Raw genomic sequence first — 27,708 nt, 5'->3', positions numbered from 1 at the left:
CGCTTCTGCGCATGCACAAAGCATGATTGCCTGTCTATTCATTTCCTGGCTCAGTCCAAAGTGCTGGTGCTTACTTTTACAACAAGAAATTAGTGGCTGGGGAACTGCAGCATTGGGCTGAAACACAGCCCTTCAGGTCTCTCTACTTAGCCCTCACTCTTTCTCCCCAAGATGCCACTTTTTCTTCGCAGGCTGCGCCCTCACCAACTGTGGTTTGCCCCCATCTTGAATGTTTTTACCTGGATGCAAGGTGCCTTGAAATTCTGATAATGTTTCTTGCTTGCCTGGATGGAAGATACAGAGGGGTGCGTCAACTAGCCTACTGTACAAAGCTGACGTTTACAACAATGGCTCCATATCAATGATAATAATAATAAATCAAAAGAATACCTTGGGGGAAGGGTGGATGATGAATTGTAATAATGATGATGATGATAATAATAATAATAATCATAATCATAATAATAATAATACATGGGCCTTTTCTGCAGTGGCTCCATTTGTGGAATGCTCTTCCCAGGTAGGTTCGGCAGGTGCCTTCATCACACACCTTTAGGTGCCAGGCAAAAACGTTACTCTTTAAGCATGCCTTTGGCTGATTGATATCCAGTTTAAAATGTGTTAGGGAGGAGTTCTTGGGTTGTTCTTGTTTTTGTTTTTATTATGTATTTTGTGGTTTTATGTTGTGGTTTTATGTTGTAACCGCCCCAAACCAGCAGGTGGTATTCAAATTTAATAAATAGTAGTAGGAAGACAGGAGTGCCTGGCGTGCTCTGGTCCATGGGGTCACGAAGAGTCGGACACGACGAAACAACAAAGTAGGGACAGAAATAGATAGATAGATAGATAGATAGATAGATAGATAAATAACAAAGTAAATATACGGAAAATGGCGGACAGGGCTGGGGAAGAAACAGCTGTAGCATATTAGATTACTTTAACCTTAATCACCGCCACCATTCTCATCCACCCAAATAATACTGTACCGCCTGCTTCAAACAGGGCGCCAGATTGAGGCTCTCCCAAGAGTCACTTCGCCCACACCCAAAATGGCGGCCGGAGGCATCGCGTATGGGCAGAGCGACGGAGCCCCGCTGCACCCAGCCAGCCCTTAGCCATCAAAGAGGAGTAACTGAGAAACACGCACCGCCGCCTCCTCCCCCCCTCCCCCCCGCGCGCCATAGCTCTGTGTGTCGCGCCGGCGCCTCATGGTGACGTCGCCGTTGCATAGCGATGAGGCATTAGCGCTTCCGGGGTGTGGGGCAGGGCGGCGGGGGGAGTTTCCCCGACGGGGTTGTTGTCCTGACTCCCTCGCAAGGCCCGAAGCGATGGGAAGCGGCAGGGGCGGCCGCCGCCAGCAACGCTCCCGCCGCCGCCGCTCCTCCGACCGCTCCTCGCCGCTGTAATGGCGACCTTCGCTACGACCAGCAACGAAGCCGCTGCTGCCGCAGGCGCGCTGCCGCCGGAAGGTCTCGGAGCCGAGCCGGTGCTGGACGAGTTCACGGCGCCGGCGGAGAAGAGCGGCTCCCTGGAGCGGAGCCGCGCCAGCATCGAGCGCCTGTTCCGGGTCCGCCTGGCCATCCTGGGGTCGCTGAGCAGCGGCGGTTGGGCCGCTCTAGATCTCGGGCAGCAGCAAAGCAGCGCCGCCGCCGGGCGCAGGATCTGGCTGAGCCTCCGAGGCCAGCGGGAGGACGTTCGGGCCGCCAAGGTATGGAGCAGCCAGAGGGAGGTTGGGTGCTGGCGGCGGCGGGGTTAATTGTTTTAATGCATTCATACCTTATCATCCCTCCAAAGCAGTTCAAAATAGCTTATCCATTGTTCGTTGGTTTGTTTATTTCCTTTACAGACCACCTTTTTCTACTCCTAAGGAGCTCAGTTCTTCTTCTCCCCCCCCCCTTCATCTCCATAGCAACAACCCCAGGAGGTAGGTTAGGCTGAGAGGGAGTGACCGTGTCCCCAAGTCACCCAGTGAGCTTCCTGGCCCAGTCGGGGAATTTGAACCCTAGTATCTTCCAGGCTTCTGCCTAACACACCACTGCACCTCCTGCTCTTTGTCCTCACCACAACCCTGTGAGGTTGTAGAAGCAGAGGACATCCAGTGCAGATGAATGTTGGAGGGTTCAGGGCAGATGAAATAAAGGGCTTCACTCAGCGCATAGTAGTAGGCAGGCAAGGGAGGGTGCATGTGTATTTAAATTTTACATGAATATCCCACCTTTCCTCCAAGGAGCTAAAGGTGGCAAATACACTTTACTTCCTCCCCAATAATCCTGTGAGTTAGGTTGGGCTGAGAGTGAGTGACTCGCGGGAGGTCACTTAGTGAGAGCTTCATAACTTAGTGGGAAAATTGGCCTCCCAGCTCTTAGTCCAACACTGCACCGCAACAACTCTGGACGGCTTCTGTTTTAATAGGGCTGTGATATATTTGTGTATATAGGGAAATGATTTTGATTCAGTGGCAGAACATTTGCCTTCATGTAAAAGCGCCCAAAAAAAGCGGGTGGCAGGTGGCACTGTGGGTAAAACCTCAGTGCCTAGGGCTTGCCGATCGTATGGTTGGCGGTTTGAATCCCCGCGGCGGGGTGAGCTCCCGTCTTTCGGTCCCAGCTCCTGCCCACCTAGCAGTTCGAAAGCACCCCTAAGTGCAAGTAGATAAGTAGGTACCGCTTTATAGCGGGAAGGTAAACGGCGTTTCCGTGTGCTGCGCTGGTGCTGGCTCGCCAGAGCAGCTTCGTCACGCTGGCCACATGACCCGGAAGTGTCTCCGGACAGTGCTGGCCCCCGGCCTCTTAAGTGAGATGGGCGCACAACCCTAGAGTCGGACATGACTGGCCCATACGGGCAGGGGTACCTTTACCTTTAAAAGCGCTCATCTTCAAACCCTTCCATCACAAAGCAGGGGTGGGAAAGACCTCCAGCTGAAACCATGGTACTAACAGTCAGTGTTGACAATATAGAACCAGATGGATGAATGATCTGACTCAGTATAAGGCAGCTTCCTGTATTTGTGTATTTATATATAGCTGAGGTAGGGAGACTGTAGCCTTGTTGCACTACAGCTCCCACAATCCCTGGCTGTTGTCCGTGTTGACTAGGCTGATGGGAGTTGGAGTCTAACAACGTATGGACAGTCACAGGCTCCCCCGTCCTTGGTATATTGTGTGTGAAATATGAGAGAGAGAAAGCGCAAGCCATGCTGGTTAAGACCAAATGTCTCTGTAGTCCAGTATTCCCCGCCTTGTCTCTGAGAAGCCTACAAGCAGGACTTAGGACCTTCTGCGTGCAAAGCAGATGGTGTACCACTGAGCTTACATCCCTTCTCCTTATAGATGAAGGCAGGAACCCTTTCCTGTTGTTGCTTCCCAGCAATTGATATTGTTATGGCACCATGTGTGTAAATGGTTCTCTTTTTAAAAAACGGATATGACAGCTTCCTCTCCTGGGGGCTTAAAATCTAAACTATACACAGGGAATGGAGGATAGGGAGGAATGAAGGCCGGGGAAGATTGTGATATTTCAACAGCATGTGCTTTGGCTTAGTTACATTAAGGTATAGTATAGGGGGATGATCCAAAAGTTTCCTGGGAAAAAAGAGACATTATGATATCTGAACCTGGAGGCTACACATAGCCATTTTGACTAGTAGTTGTTGATAGCCTTACTCTGTGTGTGTGTGTGTGTGTGTGTGTGTGTGTGTGTGATGTAACACCTGTTATTATATCATAGCATTAAAGCAACCAAACAGCTCTGCTAACAAGTAGGTTATGATCCCAGTGCAGGCATAGGCAAACTCAGCCCTCCAGATGTTTTGGGACTACAACTCCTATCATCCCTGACCACTGGTCCTGTTAGCTAGGGATGATGGGAGTTGTAGTCCCAAAACATCTGGAGGGCCGAGTTTGCCTATGCCTGTCCTAGTGGGATACTATCTTACACTGGTTTACAATATATGAAAGTAAGGTTTAACAAGCCAATTTTCATTGGGTCATTCATTTCCTTTCATATAGCACCCACATACACGTTCAGATCTGTCTGTCTGTGCACACACAAATAATAGAATTTAGTGTGTATGTATATATTACTCATTTTGAGTCCATGAGATAGGGTGGGGTGTAAATGAGTTTCCTTCTTCCTCATTCAAGTATGTGTGTGCATACGTGCTTGCACATATAGACATGCGGAAAAGGGATTTATAGAGCGCCCCATCCTAAGTACCCAGGTGAGGTGTATATATTTTACACCTGACAAGAGAATGGTTTTTGCCCACCCTTACCATAAGGGCTCAAGGAGGTTAATAGCTTCAGGTACAATAGAACATGATTATAACTCAGTGGCCTTAAGGCCTTGAGATAGAGTATTTCTCTTGTGTACAATGTGTGTCAACAAAATGCACATGCATCTTATTGTGTGTATCTAAAAATACAGGCAAGTACGGTTTTATGTTTGTCCAATATGCGTGGTGACGGGACGGACTGATGCATGCTCCGCTGACACGCAAGGGGTTCAGGAGCATGATCCCCACGCAAAACGTGGCTCTTTAGTTAAGGCAAACTATATGTGTTTGGCTGTGCAGAAAATAAGCACAAGAGGGATATATTTGCTTTATAGCATGCCTTATTCTGAGGGCTCAGGGTGAATTAGAGCCACTCAACAAGTGTGAGAAGCCTGCTGTTTCAGGATGAGCTGTTGCTATGTAAAATTTTGTAATGGACAAAGGTCATGAATCTGCCTTGGCAGCATCCCATCAATTTTAACAATTTTTAAATGTTAACACTCAGTTGACACCATGTTAACTTATCTCCTTTTCTGGGGTCCTCAACAGCATGATCTACAAATTCAGGTGCTGCTGCCACCTGAACTAAAGTTTGCTGTAATGGGAGTTGCTTTCAGGGGAACTGCCAAGCCTTCTCTATTGTAATCTTCAAAATCAGCAAAAGACTGTTTTCTTCTGCTAGACTTTTTGAGATTTATAAGGTTGCCCTCAACCAGGACTGTATCCTTCTGGGCATATGATGTGCTGATGCTAGCAAGACGCTGACCATCAATCTGGGGAACTCAGTGTACGTTTCTTGATACCTGTTTGTACTTCTCAGTTACACAAATATTTGAGTATACTGTGTAGAGGGAGGAGGAAGAGATTTCTAAAAAATATATATAATGCAGTGGAACAGGAGCCTGAGCTGGTGGCTGGCCAGCAAGTACTTAGGGTGCCACTATCACAAAAAATAATCATGTGGGTGTCAGATGGAAGGAGAGAAACATGTGGCCTTGATGGTGCTGCCCTTCAGCAGTATTGCATAGTCATTTCTAGTTCCACAATTAACTGGCAAATCCTGGCCCATTATGAATTTCCAAAGACATGGGGCCAGCACTTGCCAATTAGTTGTAGAACCTTGTTAGTAGCAATTTGTGGGTTGTGGAAATGGTGCCAGCCCAATAAGAAAAGAGAGAACTGCCAACACACAGTGCCCAAAATGAAGGAGGCGAGGGAGACAGGAAAAGCTTTGGAGTGATTGCCAGTTGTTAGGTTGGAGGGGCTTGAAATTTGGGCCACCCATCACTTCGGTTTGCAAAATTGTTATTTATATGTTTTTATGCATGGAATAAGATTTATTTTTTTTTTTGCTTCAGCCAAATAAAAGATTTTCCTTAAATGGTACTGTTCTTGAATGTATGGAAAGAGATATGCTTATATATCCCTTTAAAAAATAAAAGAATTATAGAGAAGCCGCTTAGTGCTTTATATAGGGGACATACTTGGCCATACATCCTTATGAGTGTGTCTTGCTTTCCTATCAGGCAAGTAAATTCCTGATTTAGAGTGGAGTGAGGGGACTGTGAAAAAATGATGTAAGTAATTTCAATATAATCTGTTTTACTAGATCTGGATTCACCCCCTCCTTTCTCTCCGAGTCACATTTCTTTCTCTCCGGCACTACATTATTATTCTTGCACTCTCCCTTTTGAATCCAACAAGCATTCCACTCCTCCCTGATTATTCCCTTTTTCCTTCAGCTCCTATTTCCCTCTTATCCTTTCAGTCACTCCCCTTTCTGCTCAGTTTCTCAGGTGCTTATCTGAGCCTTGAGAAGCACACAGAGCTAGAAGAGGAAGTGGCAAATAGTATTGCTTACCCTACTTCCTCTGGCACCTTTTTGTGCTTTGAAGGAAAGGTTCCTTGCCACCTCATCATAAAGAGGCTGCTGAATGCAGCAGGCACTGAGGTTTTGTGGGCACCAGGAAAGTACTCGAGGATGCATGGTGCCCGCAGGCACCATTTGGCAATCCCAACCTAAGGTAAATTAAGAGCAGTGGCATACATTTAAGAGCAGTAAAACTTGTGTGTGGTATTTAAATAGCCCATCTGAAGAGGTGGAGGTGCTGACAGTTGCCTTGCTGGCTCCTCCTCCTCATGTTCACAGGGAAGTTGGTTGTAATGGTGTCTGTGACAGAAGGGAGATGGTGGAGCAGCAGCTGTGAAGATGGCCATGACAGTCTCCCTGACATATTTTGCTCACAGGGTGATTAGGTTTAGTTGGCACAGTTGAATATAGTTAGGAAGGTTATTTACAGGGTATTCTGAAAATGAGATATTGTTGCAAAAAAAAGGGTCCTCTTTCTATCCATATGCACCAACCTAGTACCCAAAGGCAGAGGCACTAGAGCACTCAGATGAATTAAGTTTTAAGCCCAACAGATTCATGCAAGGATACAGTCCTTCAGGTACCTCAGCCACTTAAAACTTTATCCAGCCGTACCTTGGAAGTCGAACGGAAGCTGTTCCGGAAGTCCGTTAAATTTCAAAAATGTTTGAAAACCAAAGCGCAGTTGCAGAAGCCCCATCAGACGTTCTGCTTCCAAAAGAACATTCGAAAACCAGAACAGTCACTTCTGGGTTTTGATCGTTCAGGAGCCAGAACGTTCAAGAACTAGGCTGTTCGACTTCCAAGGTATGACTGTATGTTTAAAAAGCAGCTTTCTGAATTGCATCCAGAAATGAATTGGGGGCTTGTGAAAGATCCTGAAATGCCAGCATATCGTGATCATCCGGCAAAAACTCATTTATGACCTCACCACAGCATTCTGAACCAAACAAAGTTTCTGAATAGACAGTCATCAAATACAGTTGTTTGTATGATGCATTGCAGTGACACACACATTTCTGTGTGCAAGTTACCTTACAGTAAAACACGCATTTCTGGTTTCCCTTCTCAGTACTCTCTTGGATGTAGGCACAAGAACAGCAATGCAAAAGAGCACGGGATCTTTTCTTTTTGCCTCAAGCAGTTGCCCAATTGTGGCTTTATTACTAAGAAATATACCATGCTATTTTTTTTTAAGGGGTAAAACCATAATGTTGCAATTTGTATTGTTTCCGTTGTTTATAAGTAACCTCTTCAAAGCTGTTAAAATTTGTGTTGGGGATATTAGTATGAGAAGTACAGGATAGGTCCTTTAAAAGATGCCCCGTGGATACAGAGTACAGTGGATGCTCGGGTTGCGAACGTGATCCGTGCGGGATGCACGTTCGCAACCTTCAGTGTGCGCGACTGCCGAAACCCGGAAGTAACGCGTTCCAGTACTTCCGGGTTTCAGCAGTCCGTAACCCAAAAAAACCACAACCTGAAGCATGTGTAACCCGAGGTATGACTGTACACATGTTCCATGAAGCCTCTTTTAAAAGACTCACCCTGTACAACTCTGTCTGAATGCAGTACAGTACAGTACAATACAATACAATACAATACAATACAATACAATACAATACAGTAGTATGTGCTCATGATTTGAATATATGCTGCTGGACTTTATTTCTGGAGTTTATATTAAACTTTTTGTTCTCATAATCTGAAATATACTGTTATGTTGAAATGGTACTAGGGCATGCTTGTCGTCTTCTTCTTCTCTCGCTCTCCTAGGACCCATAGTTGCAAACTAGGGATAGGTGTGACAAGGAGAAAATGGCATATTTGGTAACATGTCATTGGACTTCTTTGGGAGAGGGAGGGAGAATGATTCTTACATAGGCTTCTTCTAAACATGTTCATATTTTAGATTTAGGAATTCTGTAGAGGCTGAGGGCCTTAGCTCAGTGGCAGAGCACATGTTTTGCCAGGTTCAGTCCCTGGCATCTACTGATAGGACTGGAAAAGACTCCTACTGGAAACTATGGAAAGCCACAGTACTAGTGAGTATTAACTACTAACAGACAGGCCTATGGTTTGACTTGATATAAGGCAGCTTCCTATGTTTCTGTTGGGTAGGGTATGTGCTCTTGGAGATTGCATGTGCAAAGAAAGTTCGGTTCCTGAATGGAAATGCCCTTGGGTTTTTTGGTTTGTTTGTTTTAATAAGTCTCTTGCACCTTCCTCAATAAAGTGGTCACGACAGGGCTGCTTTTTTAAGAAAGAGGAAAAGCTCTCTTGAAAAGTGGACATAGAATGAGATCTTCCATGGAATACCTGTTTTCCACCTGTTTCAGGAAGGCCAAAAAGGTCATGGGGATTTCTCAACGAGTAGTTCATATCTTGCAGGTTGTGTAATGTTCTAAAAGAGTAAGTGATTTCAGAGCTGAACAGCTGTAAATTGGGGGGGATGAGATATATTCTTGGAGGATAAGGCTATCAGTAGCAATGTAAAATTTCCAAGAATTTTGAAGGCTTGATGGGAATTGGTTTTTTTTTTTTCAGGGGAGGGGGCATGAAACTTTTGGAGGAAATGGGAAAATATGCAAAACTTTTCTTTTTCAGCACACTTTACAAATGGAAAGTCACTTTGTTACTTTCAGGAACTTAAATGCATAACTTGGTTTGCCATAAAATTAACTTGTTTGTTAACATATAAAAGTATGGTTTATTCAGATGATAAATACATTCTTAGCCAGTGCTAAGGGGGGACATGATTTCAAATCTCTGCTCACTCAGGAAGCTCATTGGTTAGTCACTTTTTCTCTCAGCTTACCATTTGTCATGCGTTTTTGGGGGGCTGGGGGTTAGACCAAAGTGTAGGAGTGGACCATGAGAAAATGTTATTAACAGAGATCTGTAATGATATACAAGCTTCCGTAAATACAACTTGTCTCGCATTATCAGTCTTTCCATGCAGTGTGCAGCCTTGTACAGTTCTCAGAGTGTTCAAGGCCTCGCAAGTTCCCAGTGTGAACAGTGTGACCCAGATTCCTCTGCAGTGTGTTTTGGTGTCTCTGCAGGTGCTTTAGTGTGAGAAGACTTCTACAGCATCAAGGCACCAAGTTGCTGTGGTGCTGTACTTCACTGTACCCTCCAGGGAGCTGGAGCACAGGTTTCAGAGAGCCTTGGAAAATAGTTCATGTTCCTCAGGCCCAGCAGTAGCTCCTGTGCAGAGCAAAAAGATGGGGAAATAACTGAACGTTCATTGTGCCAGTAACAAATTCTTATTCACAAGACCCCAGCTGGCTCATTGTGTAATGTTGCTGTTCTTAAATTGGTGGCAGAACTTGGCAGCGTCATTGCTGATGTTGAGCAGTTTCTGCTTTTCTGGCCCTTTTCTATTTGCTGGTGGCGAAACAGGGTTGACCCAAAATAAAGGCCCTTTTAAGGGTTCCAGTGTGGCCTAAGGCACCCCTGCATCATTTCGTAAAAATGTGTAAACCCATCCATCTTCAGGGCCAGGAAGCTGGTGCATAATAATAAGCAAGAGGGAAGGCCCTTGCAAGGCTGCTGTTGTATGTCACAGTCAGGAATTACCGTATTTTTCACTCCATAGGGCGCACCAGACCATATGGCGCACCTAGTTTTTAGGGGGGGGGAATCAAGAAAAAAAATCTTATCCCCCCCCCAGCCTCAAAGAGCAGTGTACAGGCTGCGCGCAACCTCTCGCTGCCGGAGGGGTTGCGCGCGGCTATGTCACAAGCTAAGGCAGCCAGCGGGATGGATCCCGCTCGCTGTTTTGGCTTCCTCTTTAGCCCCATGCAGCCTCTCCCTGCTGGAGGGGCTGCACACGGCTATCCCTGAAGCCTGGAGAGTGAGAGGGGTCGGTGCACACCGACGCCTCTCGCTCTCCAGGCTTCAGCGAAAGCAATGCGAAGGCTTTGGAGCACGGAGGGGGTGCTCCCTCTGCCCTTCGGAGACCTAGCATTGCTGTCGCTGAAGCCAAGGAGCTTGCATTCACTCCATAGGATGCACACAAATTTCCCCTCAATTTTTGGAGGGGAAAAAGTGTGTCCTATAGAGCGAAAAATATGGTACATGTGTACACATTGGGACCCTGAAATTCACCTGTTGGTGGGTGATTATAATTAGGTTTGGAGGAAGTGCATCCTTTGAGTTCAATCCTCATCTCTGACAGGCTTGTTCTAACCAATGTGGTGAAGTTAACCTTAGAACAGGAGCTGTCAACCTTTTAAGATCCAGGACACACTTCCAGTTTCTGAATTTCTGCTTGCCTACTTCATTTTTTCTCCCTTTCTTATCTTTAAATACCAAATAAAATAAAATGGTGATGGTGCATACGTGTATATAACCAGGAGGTGACTGCCAGTGATTCCAGTATATTAGGTGACCCTTCAGATCCTTGATTGACAGATTTGCTTTGAGTGATGTTCATTTCAAGGAGTGAGGGAAGTGAATTGTGTTGCAAGTAGATATCTGAATTAAAAGATGCCAGTTTCTCTAATTTTTCTTTCCTTTTTGTTGTAGGAATATATTAAAGGAATTTGTGAACCTGAATTAGAAGAGAGGGAGCATTATCCCAAAGACATGCACTGTATTTTTGTAGGAGCCCAGAGCCTCTTCTTGAACTGCCTTATTCAGGGGACCTGTGCTGATATTACTGTTGTGGAGATAGGGACCCTGAACATTAAGGGTGGTGCTGAACCTGTTGTCATGGCCAGAAGCCACGTTCAACAGTTTGTGAGTCTCTTCAGAAACAACACAAGTCTGCTGAACAGCAGAGAGTCAGAAGTGAAAAAACAGTTCAAACAACTTGTTGAAGCTCATGCGGATAAATATACAATGGACTTGTTGATCTTACCAAGCTCACTGAAGAGAGAACTACTTAGCCTTGCACAGAGCGAAAGCCAGAAAGCAGAAGGTAAAAATGTAGACCCTCTCAATTTTGATGGGACTCCAGAACTTCTTCCCAATGAAATAAAGAAACGGTCTGCAATGAACAATGACTGCAGAACAGGTCATGAGGAAGCAAGAAACAATGCAGGTACCCCAGTCACTGAGTTAGCAAAGCAAATGGACACTCTCTTCCCTGATGCTCCAGAAAGACATTTCTTACCTATAAATGGACTGAATTCCTTAGAGACATCTGCAAGCAAAGAGAGGCAATCATGTAAAAGGAGGTCATCAGATGCTGAGGAAAGGCTACCAAAGAAACAGTTTTCTTTAGAAAACAATGTAGTAGTGGTTGATCTGGTCACTGATGAAAGCAGCGAGATGGATGGTCCGGGTTTGAACACTAAAGAAGGCGATGAGATAAGTGAGGAAATGGAATACAACATTTTGGTGAACTTCTTCAAAAGCATGGGCTACTCACAACAGATTGTGGAGAAGGTGATTGGAGACCTCGGACAGTTGGCTGAGCCTCTACTGCTTTTGGAAGAAATTGAAAGAGAGAGCAAAAAGGTCCCTGAAGAGAAAGACCAGGTTGATGACCTACATTGGACTGCTGGGACTTGGGCAGAGAAAGATAAAGGTAGCTCCAGCAGTAAAGGCCAGCAGGACCGTGGTCTGAAATTAAAGCAGCCAAAGAATGCAGAACAAAACATGACCTCTGCTCCACGAGCACAGTGCAAGGTTGAAGGCAAACCGCATATATCAAACAGTGAAAACCAGACTCCTCTTTCTGGAAGCCAAAATCCACAATACAAAGGCTGCAGTAAAGCAGTCTCAAACTATTATTATGAACAGTCTCGTATTTCCCAAACAAATGATATAGAAAGTGACGGTCATGTGAATGCTTGTGATAGTATGCAAAGGGTAGTGAAAGGCAGGAAACCGAAAGAGCCTGGCTTGGTAGCAAGGGGTGGCTCGGAGACTCCACACCCACCAGTTGAGAAAGAAACTATGGTTCTTCAGGCATGTCCAGACCCCTCATCTGCGAAGCATGATCAGCATGGACGATGTAATCCTTTGCAGCTTGGAGCCAGGCAGTTCCCACCCCCAAAAACAAATCATCTCCTAGAGCATCTGCAAATGACTGCCCCTTCCTCAGAAAGGAGAAAAGGAGGGTCATACAGTCATCATGCTGACCCTTCAGTCACTGGGATTCAGAGGTTTAAAGAATCTTTGAAAACACCATACAAGTTGGAATTGAAAAATGAGCCAGGGAGAGACCACTTAAAGTACATAGTAATAGATGGCAGCAATGTTGCAATTGCGTGAGTATTGATGACTGTTGGGTTTCAGTAGCATTTCAGAGTGAAACCAGGTGTGGGAGGGGGGCCGAATTACAAAAAAGTGCATGTATTTAGAGCCAGGGTGGGGTGGGGAAGCAGATTTTACCAGGATTTTATCAAGATCCTTTATTAGGCATAGCAAACCACACATTATCAAACAGACACCGTATACAGAATTGTGCAAAATACGAATGCATAGCTTTTCCTGGTGAGAGGTGTGGGAAATTTAGATCAGACTCTATTCTCTCTCCTTTTGACATGTTGGACCATTTAAATGTTCTGTAGCAATGAATAATATCCAGATATCTGAAGTAAAGAAAACCTCTTGTTTTGTACTCCAATAGTTAAATGAAGATTGGCCAATGAGATGGCCAGACATGAATTTCTTAACCAGAAAAGCATTGGCAATATAACCAAAAGTTCCCTCAGCATGTGCCAGTCTGGAATATCCTGTTTGATTTCTGAGCAAGCCGGCTGTAGCACACTCTTAAGACATGCACTTCAGTTGTCACTCGTGCTTTCTTTATGGTGCTTGAGTTATGTGTCCTCAGCCAGTTCTTTACCCTGTTTTAGACTTGCCTCTTTTCACAACCATCATGCGTGCTTAAGCTTCACTGAGGAATATACTGCAGGTTCAAATCATCCCACTTGTGTGAATGAAAGCTACATAACGATTGAGATTGTTCCTTGTGCTTCATATATGTTAGCTTAATCATCCTTACAACAGCACTATAAGGAAGGTCATAATTTTATTAGTCACAGCTCAGGTGAGGGTGTGAGTAGGTTGCTGAGGCCACCCAGTAAGTTCACCTTTGAAACAAGATTTGCGCTGGGGACTTCCAAGCAAACAGCTTACATTCATTGTTGCTATGCTTCATGGGCTCTGTCATATTTGTGATACGTGTTCATATTTCTGAAGCTTTCTGATTAACCTCTGAAAAGTCACCATCTCTCAGCCTTACCTGCATGAAGAGTTCCTTGTAGGAAGGGTGGAATCTAGTAGCAGGGTAAATATAAATGGTCAGACTATTTGTCTTTTGTGAAAAGTGTGAAGAGGAAGGGTTATCGGAGGCATTTTAGACATGGCTGGGAAAACCTGAAATGTTTGTGGCCAGCATTTTGGAGCTGGATTTCTTTTGGTTTTTTTACATGTTACATTTATTTAAGGCCCCATATGATAAGGGCTGTCTTACAATTGAGAGCCCTTCTCCACATTGCCGGCTTCAAGATTTTGGGGGGACTTTGAGCAAGACACCTTCAATTGCCAACTGTTAAACAAGACGAGGCAGAAAATTCCCCCTCAGTGTTCCCACCTTTCTAGCTGTCCTGTACAAAGTGAGGATTGCTGTGTGAATGAAAGAGTGGGCACTATTGGTCTTGGCAGATATCCTCTGCTGCTCTTAGGGCTCTTCGACCTTGAATTGCTGAGTCTACTGTCATTCGCTTGCATTTCATGACCTTGAGTTCTAGTTTTACAGGAGAGAAAGAAAATGCTGTCTCCACCTCAACGCATGCCATCCTGTAGCAGCTTCTTTTGTAGTATGGAGCCTTCTTTCCTCTTACCTGTAGTATTGAACTAAAGGCATGAACTAAAACTAAGCACTCCACCAAGCAATGCCAACAATAGTCTATAGTAATAAATCAAGATCATGTACACACTTGCCCCTCCCTCTTAAAATTAGGGTTGTTACCCAATTAAAGACATATTAATTAGATGGGTTTTAGTTGATAGGTGGATTCAATTTCTGTTCAGCTAGTAAAAAAATAATTCTAAAACACAGTGCATGTATAGATGATGCAAGCATGTGTCATGGACGCCACCTTAGAGCCATTCCATTTTGTTCAATGGAAATGTGGGACTACTTTTGTTTATGGTTGGCAGTTTTTTATAAGTACAGTACTTGTGTTTAATAATATGCATTGTTGTTGTTTTTAAAGAGTCTTGTAGCGCCCTGAAGACCAGCAAATTGATGATGGCATAAGCTTCCATATTATCCTAGTTATATGAATACATGCAGAAGCTGCTACTTAACTAATTAGACATTCCTGGTCTAATTTAATCAGAATATTGCAGCACTGACTTAAAACACTCGTAAGACCTAATTTCCTCTTCTACTGTATGCCGCTTTCCATAACTGACTTTAGAACAGGTTATTGCAGGACATTTTTGTTTTGTTTGTAAATCATAGCAGTGGGGATTTGCTTACCTACCAAAAGACAGAATGTAAATAATCTTTGGTTAACACTGGAGAGCCCCTTTTAGGTTCACTATAACAGTTGCTCCAAATTTGGACCCAAACCATTGGCTTTTGAAACAAATAGATGTTACACAACACCACACTTACTGTTGGGCAAACCTATTTCTTTTGATTGTGTTGGCACAAGGAAATGCTGCAGAATTATTATCATTTATTGTATTTATATCCCGCCCTTCCTCCCCAAGGAGCTCCTTTTTAACTGTAGGATCCCTGCATCATCTTTCAGTGAAATTACAAAGTTAAAATTAAAACTAAGCCATGCAGTAATTCCAAAATTAAGAACCTATGAGCATCTTAACAGAGATCAGATCTAGCCGCTAACTTGCAGCCCAAAAGCTTCCTGAGAGAAAGAGAGGGGTATTGACTACTCCAGAAAACCACAACAGACCTTTTACATCCAGACTAACAGGCAGGTAATTTCAGAAGGAAGGTGTTACAAGAGTTCACTGTGACCTCACTAGATGTCAACCTCACCCCTGAAGGCAGTGGCCTTCAAGGTGGAACTACCCATTGCATGAATATATGTGTAACCAAAAAAACCCACCCTGATTGAAGGGAAATTTTGAGTAGAGAAATTCTGGGTGTACATCCTGAATCCTGTCCATACCTTCAGCTCCAAATTGTTTTCCCAACGCAAGCTGCCTTTCCTCATTCCAGAGAACTTCCAGAGACTTGTTTCTTCATTCCAGGGATTCATTTGGAGAGAACCAAGCAAATGCTTGGAACATGAGAGAGAGGAGAAATTAAGTACCCTATTCCCAAGTTTTGTTTTGTTTTTTTCTTTTGCAAATCCCTCTCCCATTGAAAGAAAAACATTTTCTGGGAGTTTTCTTTCTCTCTGAGGAGAAATATAAATCATATTCTTCTAAATGAATTTTCAAGTGGCAAGAGCCCTTTTCAGACATTCTACATCCAAGTAGAATAAATACACATTGGGGACTAGTGTGTTGGCTCTGCCTCCCCATAGCTAGTCTGATTGCCCTTCACAAGGTGGAGGATGAAGTTCTGAAGTGGGGATTTCTCTGGCCTCTCATTGAGAAGAGTAGGCTTTGCATTTCAGAAGATCACCCTCCACCTCATGGAATGCACCTGGAACAGCAATGGGGGGAGCAAGGCTAGCACACTTGTCTCTGCTGCTGTGCTTTTGTGATGAAGATGATGCTGTGGATTTATCCTACTGTAGGGGAAGCAGTAGTTGGGGTTTTGTTACACATATCTGTTGTTAGGCCTTTGGATCAAGGCCTCTCTGGATGATCTCCACATTAGGAAGATACCCATAGTATTCCTCAGGTCTGTAGTTAGAAATGTGCTGAGGAAGCCGGATAGGGGACATATTGTAGAACAGATGAAACCTAAATACAGGTAGCCCAATATGTTTAAATCTGTATTAAATACCAATATAGACTAGAGTTTGTAAAAGGAAAAGAAAAGGAAAGAATCAGTACTTGTCTGTTATTCCAAGCCCCTGTAGTAATCGACTAGAACAAATTTACCGTATTTTTCGCCCCATAGGACGCACCGCCCCATAGGACGCACCTATTTTTTTTGGGGAGGGGAATAAAGAAAAAAAAATATTCCCCCCCCCCCAGGCACGGGGCAGGCGCGGGGGAAGCCCGAGCTTCCCCAGACCCCAGAACAGCCTGCTATCCGCAAGCCTAGGGAGCCGCGCCGGTCTCCCCAGGCTTGCGGAGAGGTGCGCGAAGCCCGGGCTGCAGGAAGCCCGGTAGCGCAGGCAGCTCTGTGCCACCCTCCGGAGCCCCGCGCGGCTTCGCGCCAGGATCCAGAGGGTGGCGCAGAGCTGCAGGAAGCCCGGGAAAGCCTGCATTCGCCCCATAGGACGCACACACATTTTCCCCTCATTTTTTGAGGGGGGAAAGTGCATCCTATAGGGCAAAAAATACGGTGCTTGTTAGTGTGTAATTGGGTAGACTTTTACCTCCATGTTTTCAGGACCAGAAAAGAGGTTTGGAGCCATAGGGCTGTATCTGAAGGCAGGGCCAGTGGCTTGGAAGGACATGTCCTTCTGCCCAGCCAGTCAAACTGTCCACTGCCAATGATGTGGAGCTTCCCTTTCAGCCCACCAAAGAGGCAGGCAAAAGTGCCGGTGGCAGCCAGTGGAAGTGTTTAGATGAAGGAAAGGCTGGTCTGGCCCAGGGTCTGTTGAATCTGATGCCAGTCACACTGCCAGCGCATGGTGGCATCAGGCCTGATTGCTATGCCAGCTCCTGATTGTAGCAGCAATCATCCATTTCTTCTCCCCCTCTACGTCTCCTCCCCCCAGCTTGCTGCTGTGCAGGGCTGCAAATGGGGCCATGGCCCTGCCCCTCCACAAAACTCTGCTGGGTAGTGGCCATGGTTTGTATTGCAGGGATGAGACTCGCTGAAATTAGTTGACTTAAGTTCATCATGATTGAGTAGATTCATTGAGATCAATGGAGAGAGTATACCCATAGTTGAAAGACGAGAATTCAACCAGGGCCTGGGTTATCCCTGAAGGGCCAGGTTTCTCAGGGGTTACATCCATGGTGCTCTTCTTCATTCCCTACAAAGATCAAGGCAATCTCCCTGAACTGTGCAAGTGTAAATTTGTCAGTGTGGTGTGGAATAGTTGATGGGATATTAACACCACCAAGTTCACTGTCCAAAAAGCTAAAGGGCCAAGTTAGGGTAGTAAATATGAAGCTCTTCCAATGTTGTTGGATTCCAGCTCCCACAATCCTTGGCCACGCTGGCTGGGGCTGAGGGGAGTTAGTCTGCTGGCCACTCTGGGACTAAATAAGGTAGCCTGTGTGCTGTCAGCACATGTTGCCAAGGCTGTAGTGCCTCACCATACTGCTTTTTAAGCTGAACAGGGGGAGCAATTTTCAGTTGTGATACTGCAGGGATGGGGCAGTCTGTAATATGGGGGTGTGGAAAATGCACCATTGTGAAATCACTGGACTCCAGAATAAACTGCTATTACAAAGGGGGAGGGGGTGCATTAAAAATCCGCTGATGTGAACAATTTCTTAGTTCTTCAAAAAGCTCAGAAAATAGTGATGTAAAATGAAAGTCACAACTATGATTCATCTTAAATTCCAGTTTTTGCCCAGACTGGGACTAATGGGGAAGGGTATGCAAATAGTTGACACTGTGTGATAATTCTATGCATCATGTTTTAACTGTGAACTTATTAAAGGAAGTGTGTGGCCTTCATTGGGTATTTTGAGACTTTTGCAATGATCACTGACGGGTGGATATCATGCAATGTGTAAACCAAGCAAAGTTATGGTGTGGTTTTGCCTCTGCCATTAGCTCATGATTTATTTTTTCCAAAATTCTACATCTATATATAAAATAATAATAGTAATAATAATAATAAATTCCTTCCAGTAGCACCTTAGAGACCAACTAAGTTTGTTATTGGTATATTGGTATGAGCTTTTCTAAGGTGCTACTGGAAGGAATTTATTATTATTATTATTATTATTATTATTATTATTATTATTATTATATTTGTTTGTTTGTTTGTTTGTTTGTTTTGACTAAGGCAGACCAATGCGGCCACCTACCTGTAACTATTTCTGTATATAGTGAGGTGATTATTTGCACCCTCAATTTCTGTTTATTTATCCTTCTCCCATATGCACATAAATAGAATAAACACCCATCTGATGGACCCCTCCTGTAACTCAGGATATTGTATAGAGAAGTCAGTGGCTGGTAGCCAAACAAATAGGATCTGCGACAAAACGTTGCAGTGTAGTGTCAGGGTGTCAGCATGCCATGCCATCTCCCTTATTTTCTCCTTTTCACCTCTCAACACAGAGTCCACATTCCATGTCCCTGATCATGCTTGGTTCTTGGTGGACTGTTCTTCAGATTCCTGCTTTAGAAATATAATAATAAAAACTTTATTTGGGTGTACTTCCGCAGACCTTGGTGCTCCCCCAAGTCTGCTGAATCTCTTTGCAGGGAGTCATGCTATTTTGGCTATATATGGGCCCACACTTGTTGAATGAACTTGGTATTAATCCTTGAGATAATTATACCTAGAAGTTATTTCCAGGTTAAAAGGGCCACTGATTATCACTTGCTGGGGAGCAACATTGCCTCATTCTCCTGTGGACTTCATGGGGCATCTGATTGGCCACTGCAGGTCCCGGAAAGCTGAACTAGATTAGACTTGAACTGCTCAAGCATTGCTTGCCCTTATGGTCTTTGAATGTAGAGGGATAGGCTCCAGGCTGGTAAAGTGTAGAAAATTCTGTTCCAAAAAGTCATGATTAAAATATTGTGTGTTGGTATGTCAGTCATGACGCTTCATCCAGTCCTCCTTGCCCATCATACTTTGCCAATTCTCCAACCCACCTGAGTTGCAACTCCTGCTGAGAAGCAACAGGCAGCCTCATCTGAGGACAGATATTTCTATTGCAACTCTGCATTGATTGGCTCATTTTGCTACATCCAGGACAGAGATGTGGTTAAATGCACCTTTGCAGTGGAATGTTGATTTGTAAAGGGTCAGGCCTGAAGTACTGTCTCTTCCAGAGTTTCTGAAGGCAGCTTCCTCTGTGGATTGATCATTTGGGCTCACATAATTTCTCCCATTGCACAAGTGTGTCCTGGTGCAGGGTTTGGAAATTATACCTGAGCGAATATTCCAGGGTTTTTTCCCAAGGAGGAAAGAGGAAATAAAAGAAATAGGTGGTGGCAGGTGTTCTTCTTTGGGTTGTCTAGCAAGACAGTTCATATATTGCAGCAAAGTGCACATGACAGCAACTCTGAAGCTTCAGTGCACTGTTTTCTTAGACTGCATCCACACTGGACATTTCCAGCACATGACTTCCCCCAATGAGACCAAGGAAGTGGGCATGTGCTTTTAATGGATGGAGTGTATGCAACCTTAGTTTGGTATAATGGCCTTCAGCCTTCCCAGTTCCAAAGCCCACATTTAGTACAACATGGGGCCTGTTTTGCTGTTTCTTTCTCTATATCTTGGCCTGGCCTTGGGCAAGCTTATCTTTCTCTCACGTAATCTGCCCCTTGTTGCGTGCTGAGCCTCGAGATTGTAACTAGCTTTGAAGCATACCAGGAAGGAAGTCTAAATAAACAGAACTACCAAGGGTGAAGCACGTACAGCTGGTTTATTTTGTTCCTCCCAGTTACTAAGCTTGCAGTCCCTCTTCTGTTGCAAGGACATGAGTGTGCAATAAACATTTTAACGAAGAGTTATTACAACCCTCTTAGAGATCTTGAAATGTTGTGATTGACTATAAGGCTAAAACTACAAGATAATAGTCACGTGGGGGTTTTTTCCTTGTAAAACTCCCTTTAAAAAAAACTGCTGCTCAGGCTGCAATCTCTAATGCAAGGTTGGTGTGTGTAGGGGGTGGTTTTGGACAGTTTTCCACCTCCAGAGCAACTTCTCTGACTGCTGTTTGGCCCCATGGGAGGGAGAATGTTTTCTCTATGGGGTCAGAAGGGGTTGCTGTTGCAAGTAAGTTGTTCAGTTTTGGTGTGCCACAAGGAAAGTAAATAAGATGGTAGGAATGAGACACCAATGGGCTTGTGGGAACCCTGCTTTAAAAACCTTGAAGTAAGACAATACAAGAGAAAACAACTCTGCTTTTATGTAGCACTGAGCGGCATAACATAGTATTAGCTTTGCCAAGGGAGTTCCTGCACAAACATGACTGGTTACATAAGCCTAAATGTTTCTCTGTCACAGGTTAGCGGCAGCAGGACAAACAAGGGGAGGAGAAAAATTATTAAGGGGCAAGACAAGTAGAAAAGGGGGCAGTTTTCCATGGCTCTTTTGAGCTTTCCCATGTAGCTGCTGCAGCAGGGAGCCTTTTCTACTCATGGGGGTTTCTTGTGTGATCAAGGACCTTGGAAGATGGTTGTCCTTAATTGCATGGGAAGCCTTCATGACTGAACATGGAGAAGCAAGACGTGGTGCCCGAGGGAGAGGCGGTCCTACAGAATTTTTCTACTTATGTTTCCCAACTAACTTCGATATAAATGACTTTGATATAACGTCCTTCCAGCATCCAAATTCCATAAACCTTTAGATTGGCTAACCCCCCCCCCCCCCAATAAATAAATCAGCGAGGAGTACCGTTGTTGGACTGCATCATTTCATTTGTACAAACAGTTCACTTCTTACCTTTACATGCTTTTTCATCTTGTATGTTTAGCAGTTGATTTCTTGTAAAGCAGACTCTGATGATTAGCAAACATTACTCTGCTCCTTTCTTTCCTTTCTGCAGCCATGGTCTACAGAAGATCTTCTCATGTCGGGGAATTGCAATTGCTGTTGATCACTTTTGGAAACGTGGCCACAGAAAGATCACTGTGTTTGTCCCACAGTGGCGAACAAGGAGAGATTCTAACATTACAGGTAAAAGATGTAATGGGGTTGTGCTTGCTTTGGAGTTTCACAATTCCCAACTCCTGTGTTCAATTTTTATTTACAAAATGACACTACTGGAAGTAAGCTGGTACCTAGTAAACAATTTGGATTTGTTTAATTTTATATATAAAATAAAAAGGGACACAGGTGGCGCTGTGGGTTAAACCACAGAGCCCAGGGCTTGCCGATCAGAAGGTAGGCGGTTCAAATCCCCGCGGCGGGGTGAGCTCCCGTTGTTCGGTCCCTGCTGCTGCCAGCCTAGCAGTTTGAAAGCACAGTGCAAGTAGATAAATAGGTACCGCTCCGGCAGGAAGGTAAACGGTGTTTCCATGTGCTGCTCTGGTTCGCCAGAAGTGGCTTAGTCATCCTGGCCACATGACCCTGAAGCTGTCTGCGGACAAACGCCGGCTCCCTCAGCCAATAGAGCGAGATGAGTGCGCAACTCCAGAGTCGGTCACGACTGGACCTAATGGTCAGGGGTCCCTTTATCTTTTATATATAAAATGGCACATCTTCCTAACATTCTGTCCTATATGAGCATGACCAAAAAACTGGATTCTGGGGAGGTTGTACAAATGAATGAATGGGGCTATACCATTTTAGTGAGGAGCTCCAAGGGCTTGCTGTTCTTTCAGCCTCTTTTCCTTCCTTCCTTCCTTCCTTCCTTCCTTCCTTCCTTCCTTCCTTCCTTTCTTTCTTTCTTTCTTTCTTTCTCTCTCCCCTCCCCTCCCCCCCATCCCCAGCTCAGGGATAACAAAACAGACCTTTGTAAAAGTTAGTATAATGGGCACTCTTTGAATGCTCTGATTCACTTAATATAATAGTACATTGCAATAGTTACTTTTCTGCCAAAATAAAATCCTGCACAAAACATCTGTTCTTTCTAAACTCAGTTCTTTTCAATGTGTTCTTTTTTATTTTCGTTTTAATAGAACAGCATTTCTTAACCCAGCTCCAGGATGTTGGTATTTTGGCACTCACCCCTGCAAGGGTTGTATTTGGAGCCAGGATTGCATCTCATGATGACAGGTAAAAAGAGTTTGTGTACCTGATGGACAGTTATGCGACTCCTAGTTCTTCTCAAGAGGAGCCATTTATTGAGTTGGGAAATGGGATACGCATCTGTTTTGTCCTGTTAACATATTATTCTGTGTTGCTTTTAAGATAGCATACCTTTGTGAGATGTGTTCCACTTAATATAAGTCTCCAGGTTCTGAATGTGAATGTATGAAGAAGCTATTCTAGGGACTTCTTCATACTAAGAGTGGGCTCTGCCACTGAGCTGTGGTCCCTTCTTCAATCCACTTGACCATCTCACAGTTTTGTTACCTCTTTTTCCTGCATATGCAGACCAAGCTGAAGTGTTGAACAGCCACACGTCATTCATGCACATATGATTCAGCTCATCGTCAAGGAAAAAGTGTAGACTTGCCCTGTTGTTCTGCAGACTAAGCACTGTCCCTGTGTGTGTCCAGTTCTAAGTTGGTACAAAATGTTGCTGATCACCCTCTTTATTTTATTTTCTTAATGATGCATTTGCATTATTTAGAAACCTTTTCTGGAACACATTCATTGTTATCTTGCCTTAATTTAAGAATTAATAACCAATTTAATTATAAACCTATAGCCCAAGTTTCCTAATGGATGTAATGCCTGGAACAGGATCCAAAGACCTACTTTGCATATCGTTTAGTCCCAAGCCTTCTGTGAAACAACAGATGTGTGGTTTTTTTGTATGCTGGCCAGCTCAGATTTAGGCATCCCCAGAACAATATATGGTCTGCAGCACTGTAATAGTAGTAGTAGTAGTAGTAGTAGTAGTAGTAGTATCATCATCCTCATTTCCCATCCAGGCCCTGACCGTACCCAGACCTGTTTAGCTTTAGTAAGGTGGCCAAATCATCAGCCACCTAGGAAGCACAGCAGCTGCTTTCCTGTGTGACTTCCTGCGGGTCACAAAACCAGGATTACTCGATCCACAGTAGCACATGGCTGCTTTGTTGCCCAGAAATTTATTCAGTGCAAGGATGCTGATTCTTCCAACAAATGTTGTTGTAGGTTTTTGCTACATCTCGCTGAAAAGACTGGAGGAGTTATTGTCACCAATGATAATCTCAGAGAATTTGTGGATGAGTCCACATCCTGGAGGGAGATTATTCAAAAGAGGTAATGTGTTAGTTTTGTTCAGTTACAAAAATGTGCAGTGGGCAGGTGGACAAGTGATCGGTTACAATATTTGGGGGGCGGGGACTGATAAAGGTTGCTTTGGCTTAATCACTTAATTTAGATAGTCTTATTGATTTTGCCAGAGATGGGGAACCTTGTAGCCCTATAGTTCTTGGGCTCCAGACTTCCAACACACATTATCCTCAGCAAGCACCGTCAGTGGTCAGGGGTGATGGGAGTTGTAGTGTGGCCACACCCTGCGAACTACAGGTTCCCTGCTCCTGTTTTATTTTGAGGTGGTTGGTGTTCCCTATCCAATTCTGCACCTTTATTTCTCAGGTTTGTTTTTGGATTTGGGGCACAGGGCAATTGAATTGCCAATCAACTCTCTGCCATGGCTGGAACATGAATTCCCTGGTGGCAAAACCCCATCAGCACACATTCACCAGCTTTATAACCTGAGAGAGCTCATACTTAGTGAGCCACTTCCGGATAGAGCAGAGGGAAGCTTGGCCATCATGTGTCCCCAGCGTCTTACAGGCAAACTCCTGAAATCACTCTGTTGAGACTTCTTGTGGATTTTTAGATTCTGAGACTGTGAATGGCATATATCTTTGCAATACAATGTGGAACAGGTGATTGGGAAAAGACCCAATTCAACAAAGCAGTGTTTGAACTAAAGCTCTCCTAGGATTGGAATGCAGTGGATTTCTGTTAGGCTGGATTCCACCCGCTGAATTTGTGCTGCCCACAAGCATTGAAGTTCAGTAGTAAAGTGCACATGTTGTATGAAGAACGTCCCAGGCTCTATCTCCTGTGTGTCTCTGCAGTTTAAAGGATTTTGATACTATAGCTGGGGAAGACCTCCGCTCAAGATCCTGGAGAATTGCTGCCAGTTAGAGTATAGCAGCCTTCCCCAACTTGGTGCCCTCCAGATGTTGTTAGGCTACAACTCCCGTCATCCTTATTAGCCATGGTGGCTAGGGCTTATGTGCTTGGATTCCGGTTGTCTGGAGAGCATCAGATTACGGAAGAGTAAAGAATGGAGGACTAGGTAAACCTATGGTCTCATCAGGTTTAGGACTGTTTCATGATTTGATAGTGTCCTGCCAGAGCGCCCTCTCCCCCAAAGAACACCAGCTGTATGTTTGTATAGTGTGTGAATGTTGAGATTACTTCTGTCTATAAATCTGAATGTTGCTTTCCTTCCTACTGCTTTTCCTCACTGCCTGTTTTGGTGTTGCAGGCTGCTGCCGTACACTTTCGTTGGAGACTTCTTCATGGTTCCCGATGATCCTCTGGGACGAAATGGACCAGGAATAGAACGTTTCCTTCAGGAGGAAACCCGTTTCAGGTAGAGTACCCTGTGGGGCTTAAGGGAAAACAGATGCCACCATTGAATCAAAGCCCTTCGTGTGACTGAGAAGGTCATGAGATGTAAATCACACCACATAAGACCTTAGATAGGAAGAAGCAGTGGTTTTGCAGGAGGAATTGCTTGTCGTCAGTTACCACAGCTATCTCTGTGTGGTGATGCCAAGTTTGTTTGTATAACATTGGATTGTAACACCGAGAAAAGGAAGGCAAGTGTTCTGGTAACATCCTTTGATGTTAGATTGTGGTGGGTCACATGACGACATTGGACACACTGCAGTTGGAGCTGTGAGGCACTTTCATGAATAGCTAGTCTGCTGCATCAGCTGTTAGAAGATCTGCTGCTTGGTTGCGGTGGGCACATGGAAAGTGCTTTGTTACCTGTGTCGGGTCTGCATCTGGGAGGGGCTCAGTTCTTTGTCCTTTATCATGTAAAGCTTTATTGTGTTTAAAGGTCAGGTAAAAATGACTTGCATAAAATGTTGAATACATAAGCAAGCAAGGTCTAATCTGAACTGCTGCTTCTATGCTATGGCACTTCAAGGTTAGAAAGTTCTGTAATTGTATTGGTGACTTGTAAAAGTCCATCAAATGCAGAGGAAAATTTTATTATGATTAAATGTGTGCATCTTCCCTTATCACCAGCCATATCAAGATTATTATTATTATTATTTTAAATGACAAATGTGGAAATAGACAACTTGAAATGTCAAATCAGTGTTACTTTCTACTGAAAGCAAAATAAATTACTGTGTCATCCAGAGTTCTTTAACAAATTTAAACCTTAAATCAAGCTTCCTCAACCTCGGCCCTCCAGATGTTTTGAGACTACAATTCTCATCAACCCTGATCACTGGTCCTGTTAGCTAGGGATGATGGGAGTTGTAGTCCCAAAACATCTGGAGGGCCGAGGTTGAGGAAGCCTGTTTTAGAGCATCTTTCTTTTTAGACCCCATGGAAACATGGGAGATGGTTGTTCTCTTGCCTTCCTAGTTTGAAATGTTGTTTTTGTTCTCCAGAGGTGTTCCACCCCAACATGGCCATGGAAGTGGCGGCCCACCTCCTTTTGGGACATCACATTTCCTGATGCCATCTGATGGTAGTGGACAGTTGCCAAAGAGCCCGTTACCTGGTGCCGTACCTGCCTTGACTATGTTTCCACCAGCACCTCATGCTAACCCAGCCCTCCCCCCGCATCCAAGATCTACTGCAGAAACAATCCACTTACGAGAAGCCTTGAGAAAAATCTTCCCTACGTCCGAGCAGAGGGAGAAGATAGAAGAGATACTTGCCCAGCATCCCCACATGAGGGACATGAATGCCCTGTCTGCGATGGTGCTTGATTTGGGCTGATGCACACAACCGCAAAGCTTTGGATTGTGCAGTTTGGATTGTTAATGTAAAGATGCATACGAGCTGGTGTTAGGCCATCTGTGAATAGTCAAAACTTAATCCTTTTGTATAAAAAAATTGTTAATATTTGGATGATTCACTGATCCCCCTTTTTTATTCATCTAAGTTATGTTGCTTTTACAAAATTGTATTGATGCATTTTTTTAAAAAAAAGAAAACAAGTCTTTATTTCTGACTGGCTTGAAAATTGTTTACAAAACTTCAAGTTATTTGGGAAATAAGTAGATCTGACTGCAGATCTAAGTTCTGCTTAAAATTGAATTCATATTTGCAGGTTTCTTAATGGGCATTATTTCTTCTCTCATTGCCTGATTTAATAGACAGAGGTGAATTTTCAGTGAGCAAATTATGGCCATTTCATATATCCTGGTCATGCAAGTGCTGGAGGTCTCCATCTTAAGGCAAAATACTTTCCTGACTACTGCATGCAAGCCCTTTGCTTGCTATTGGCTGAATTTTTACAATATCACACAGTCCAAATACAGGCTAATGGGGATAGCTGTGCCAATGAAGCTTTTGGAGAATGCTCAGGAAGAACATGTTAGAATTTTGTCACTTCCTGAAAACCATTGTAGTCCAATTTAGTTTGCTAGCTTTTATTACAATATGTGTTCTTTCTCAGTTTGGAAAAAAAACATTGGAAGGAAACATTTCTTCCCAACTTCTTATAGTGGGCAATAAAAACAAATTGTTTTATGGCATTACCACTTGATATCAATGAAGTTGTTGTAGAGCATTTGTACCGGTAGGAAGCTTTTGAAGGTGGCTCTGCTCAAGCCAAGTGCTCCTCCTTCCTTTGTGAGAAGCTACAAGGTGCTTCCACGCTTGGGTTCACATAGTACCATTTGAACACTGATTTAGTGTGTTTGGGGTACAATATGCAACCACATCTTTGGCTTGACCTGAGAGAATATATCTGTGACCTCACAGCTGGAAAAGCGGGGAAAGAAAGTCACGTGTACAACCACCTTAGAATGGGCCCTCACTGAAAAAGCAGGGCATCTGCAGCAGGGTTGGAGAACCTGCCTTTAAAATACATCTCAGCATCTTTCATAGAATGGGTAGTTGTGCACACATGCTTCCAGTAGTAGAAGCATGTTTAGGAATGCAAGGAGCAAGGTAAACTTGGAGTGGCACCAACTTTGCCTTGCACTGTTAAAGAGCACCATCTCTTAACAATTCAACTTAAGGGAGAGGAAGGAAGATGGCACGAGTAATTGTCAAGGGAACAGTTCCATTGCTCCCCCACCCCATTTTAGCACACCAACAGTTGTCAGACGAGCCTCTTGACAAGTGTTCTCGGCTTTGCAGGAATTCCCCTCCGCTTGAAAGAATGATAAACCGGTCTGTTTAACCACAGTCATGTCTACCAGCTGCTTCTGTTTATTTACCCACCTTCCCTCCACTGAGCAAGAAGAATTTGCAGAAACAGGCATGCTGAATATGTTAAGATAGCACAAATGTTTGTTGGAATTTTCTGAGGGCTGAATGCAAAAGCTGCATGGAGATTCTGTGGAGTGTGTGACAGCTATTGAGTCATTTAATTAAGAAGCTCCAGCTAATGGTGAAATACAAGAGCTGATCTTTAATGGTCCGTGAAATAAAGTCATTAAGGGGTGAGCTGTCAACAGAGGCTATTCACAGCAGGAATGGGCTGACTGTTTACTAGAACTGCCACTGATGCTTTAAATTTACAAATAGACTGTATATTCAGCATA

The 27,708-nt window shown here is 44.1% G+C and overlaps 1 protein-coding gene across 1 annotated transcript; it reads left to right on the top strand.

Moving 5' to 3' along the window:
- The first annotated feature begins 1,118 nt into the window (after positions 1–1,118).
- Positions 1,119–26,691, top strand: N4BP1 (NEDD4 binding protein 1). Its single transcript, XM_083626027.1, has 7 exons — positions 1,119–1,708; positions 10,677–12,367; positions 20,895–21,025; positions 21,970–22,066; positions 23,096–23,203; positions 24,450–24,557; positions 25,597–26,691. Exons 1-7 carry the CDS (start codon positions 1,406–1,408, stop codon positions 25,928–25,930), a joined length of 2,772 nt encoding a protein of 923 aa, XP_083482153.1. The 5' UTR covers positions 1,119–1,405; the 3' UTR covers positions 25,931–26,691.
- The last annotated feature ends 1,017 nt before the right edge of the window (positions 26,692–27,708 follow it).

This window comes from Podarcis filfolensis (assembly GCF_964270895.1).
Source record: "Podarcis filfolensis genome assembly, chromosome: 8".
Classification (NCBI taxonomy): Eukaryota; Metazoa; Chordata; class Lepidosauria; order Squamata; family Lacertidae; genus Podarcis; species Podarcis filfolensis.
Note: the sequence above shows the minus strand (reverse complement) of the source record. Positions and strands in the feature narration are given on the sequence as shown.

Excerpts from the sequence above, each read along its gene's own strand:
- N4BP1 (XM_083626027.1), top strand. The coding sequence starts at position 1,406 with ATGGCGACCTTCGCTACGACCAGCAACGAAGCCGCTGCTGCCGCAGGC. Across the intron at positions 21,026-21,969 it reads GAGAGATTCTAACATTACAG|AACAGCATTTCTTAACCCAG; the intron begins GTAAAAGATGTA and ends TCGTTTTAATAG. Across the intron at positions 22,067-23,095 it reads ATTGCATCTCATGATGACAG|GTTTTTGCTACATCTCGCTG; the intron begins GTAAAAAGAGTT and ends ATGTTGTTGTAG.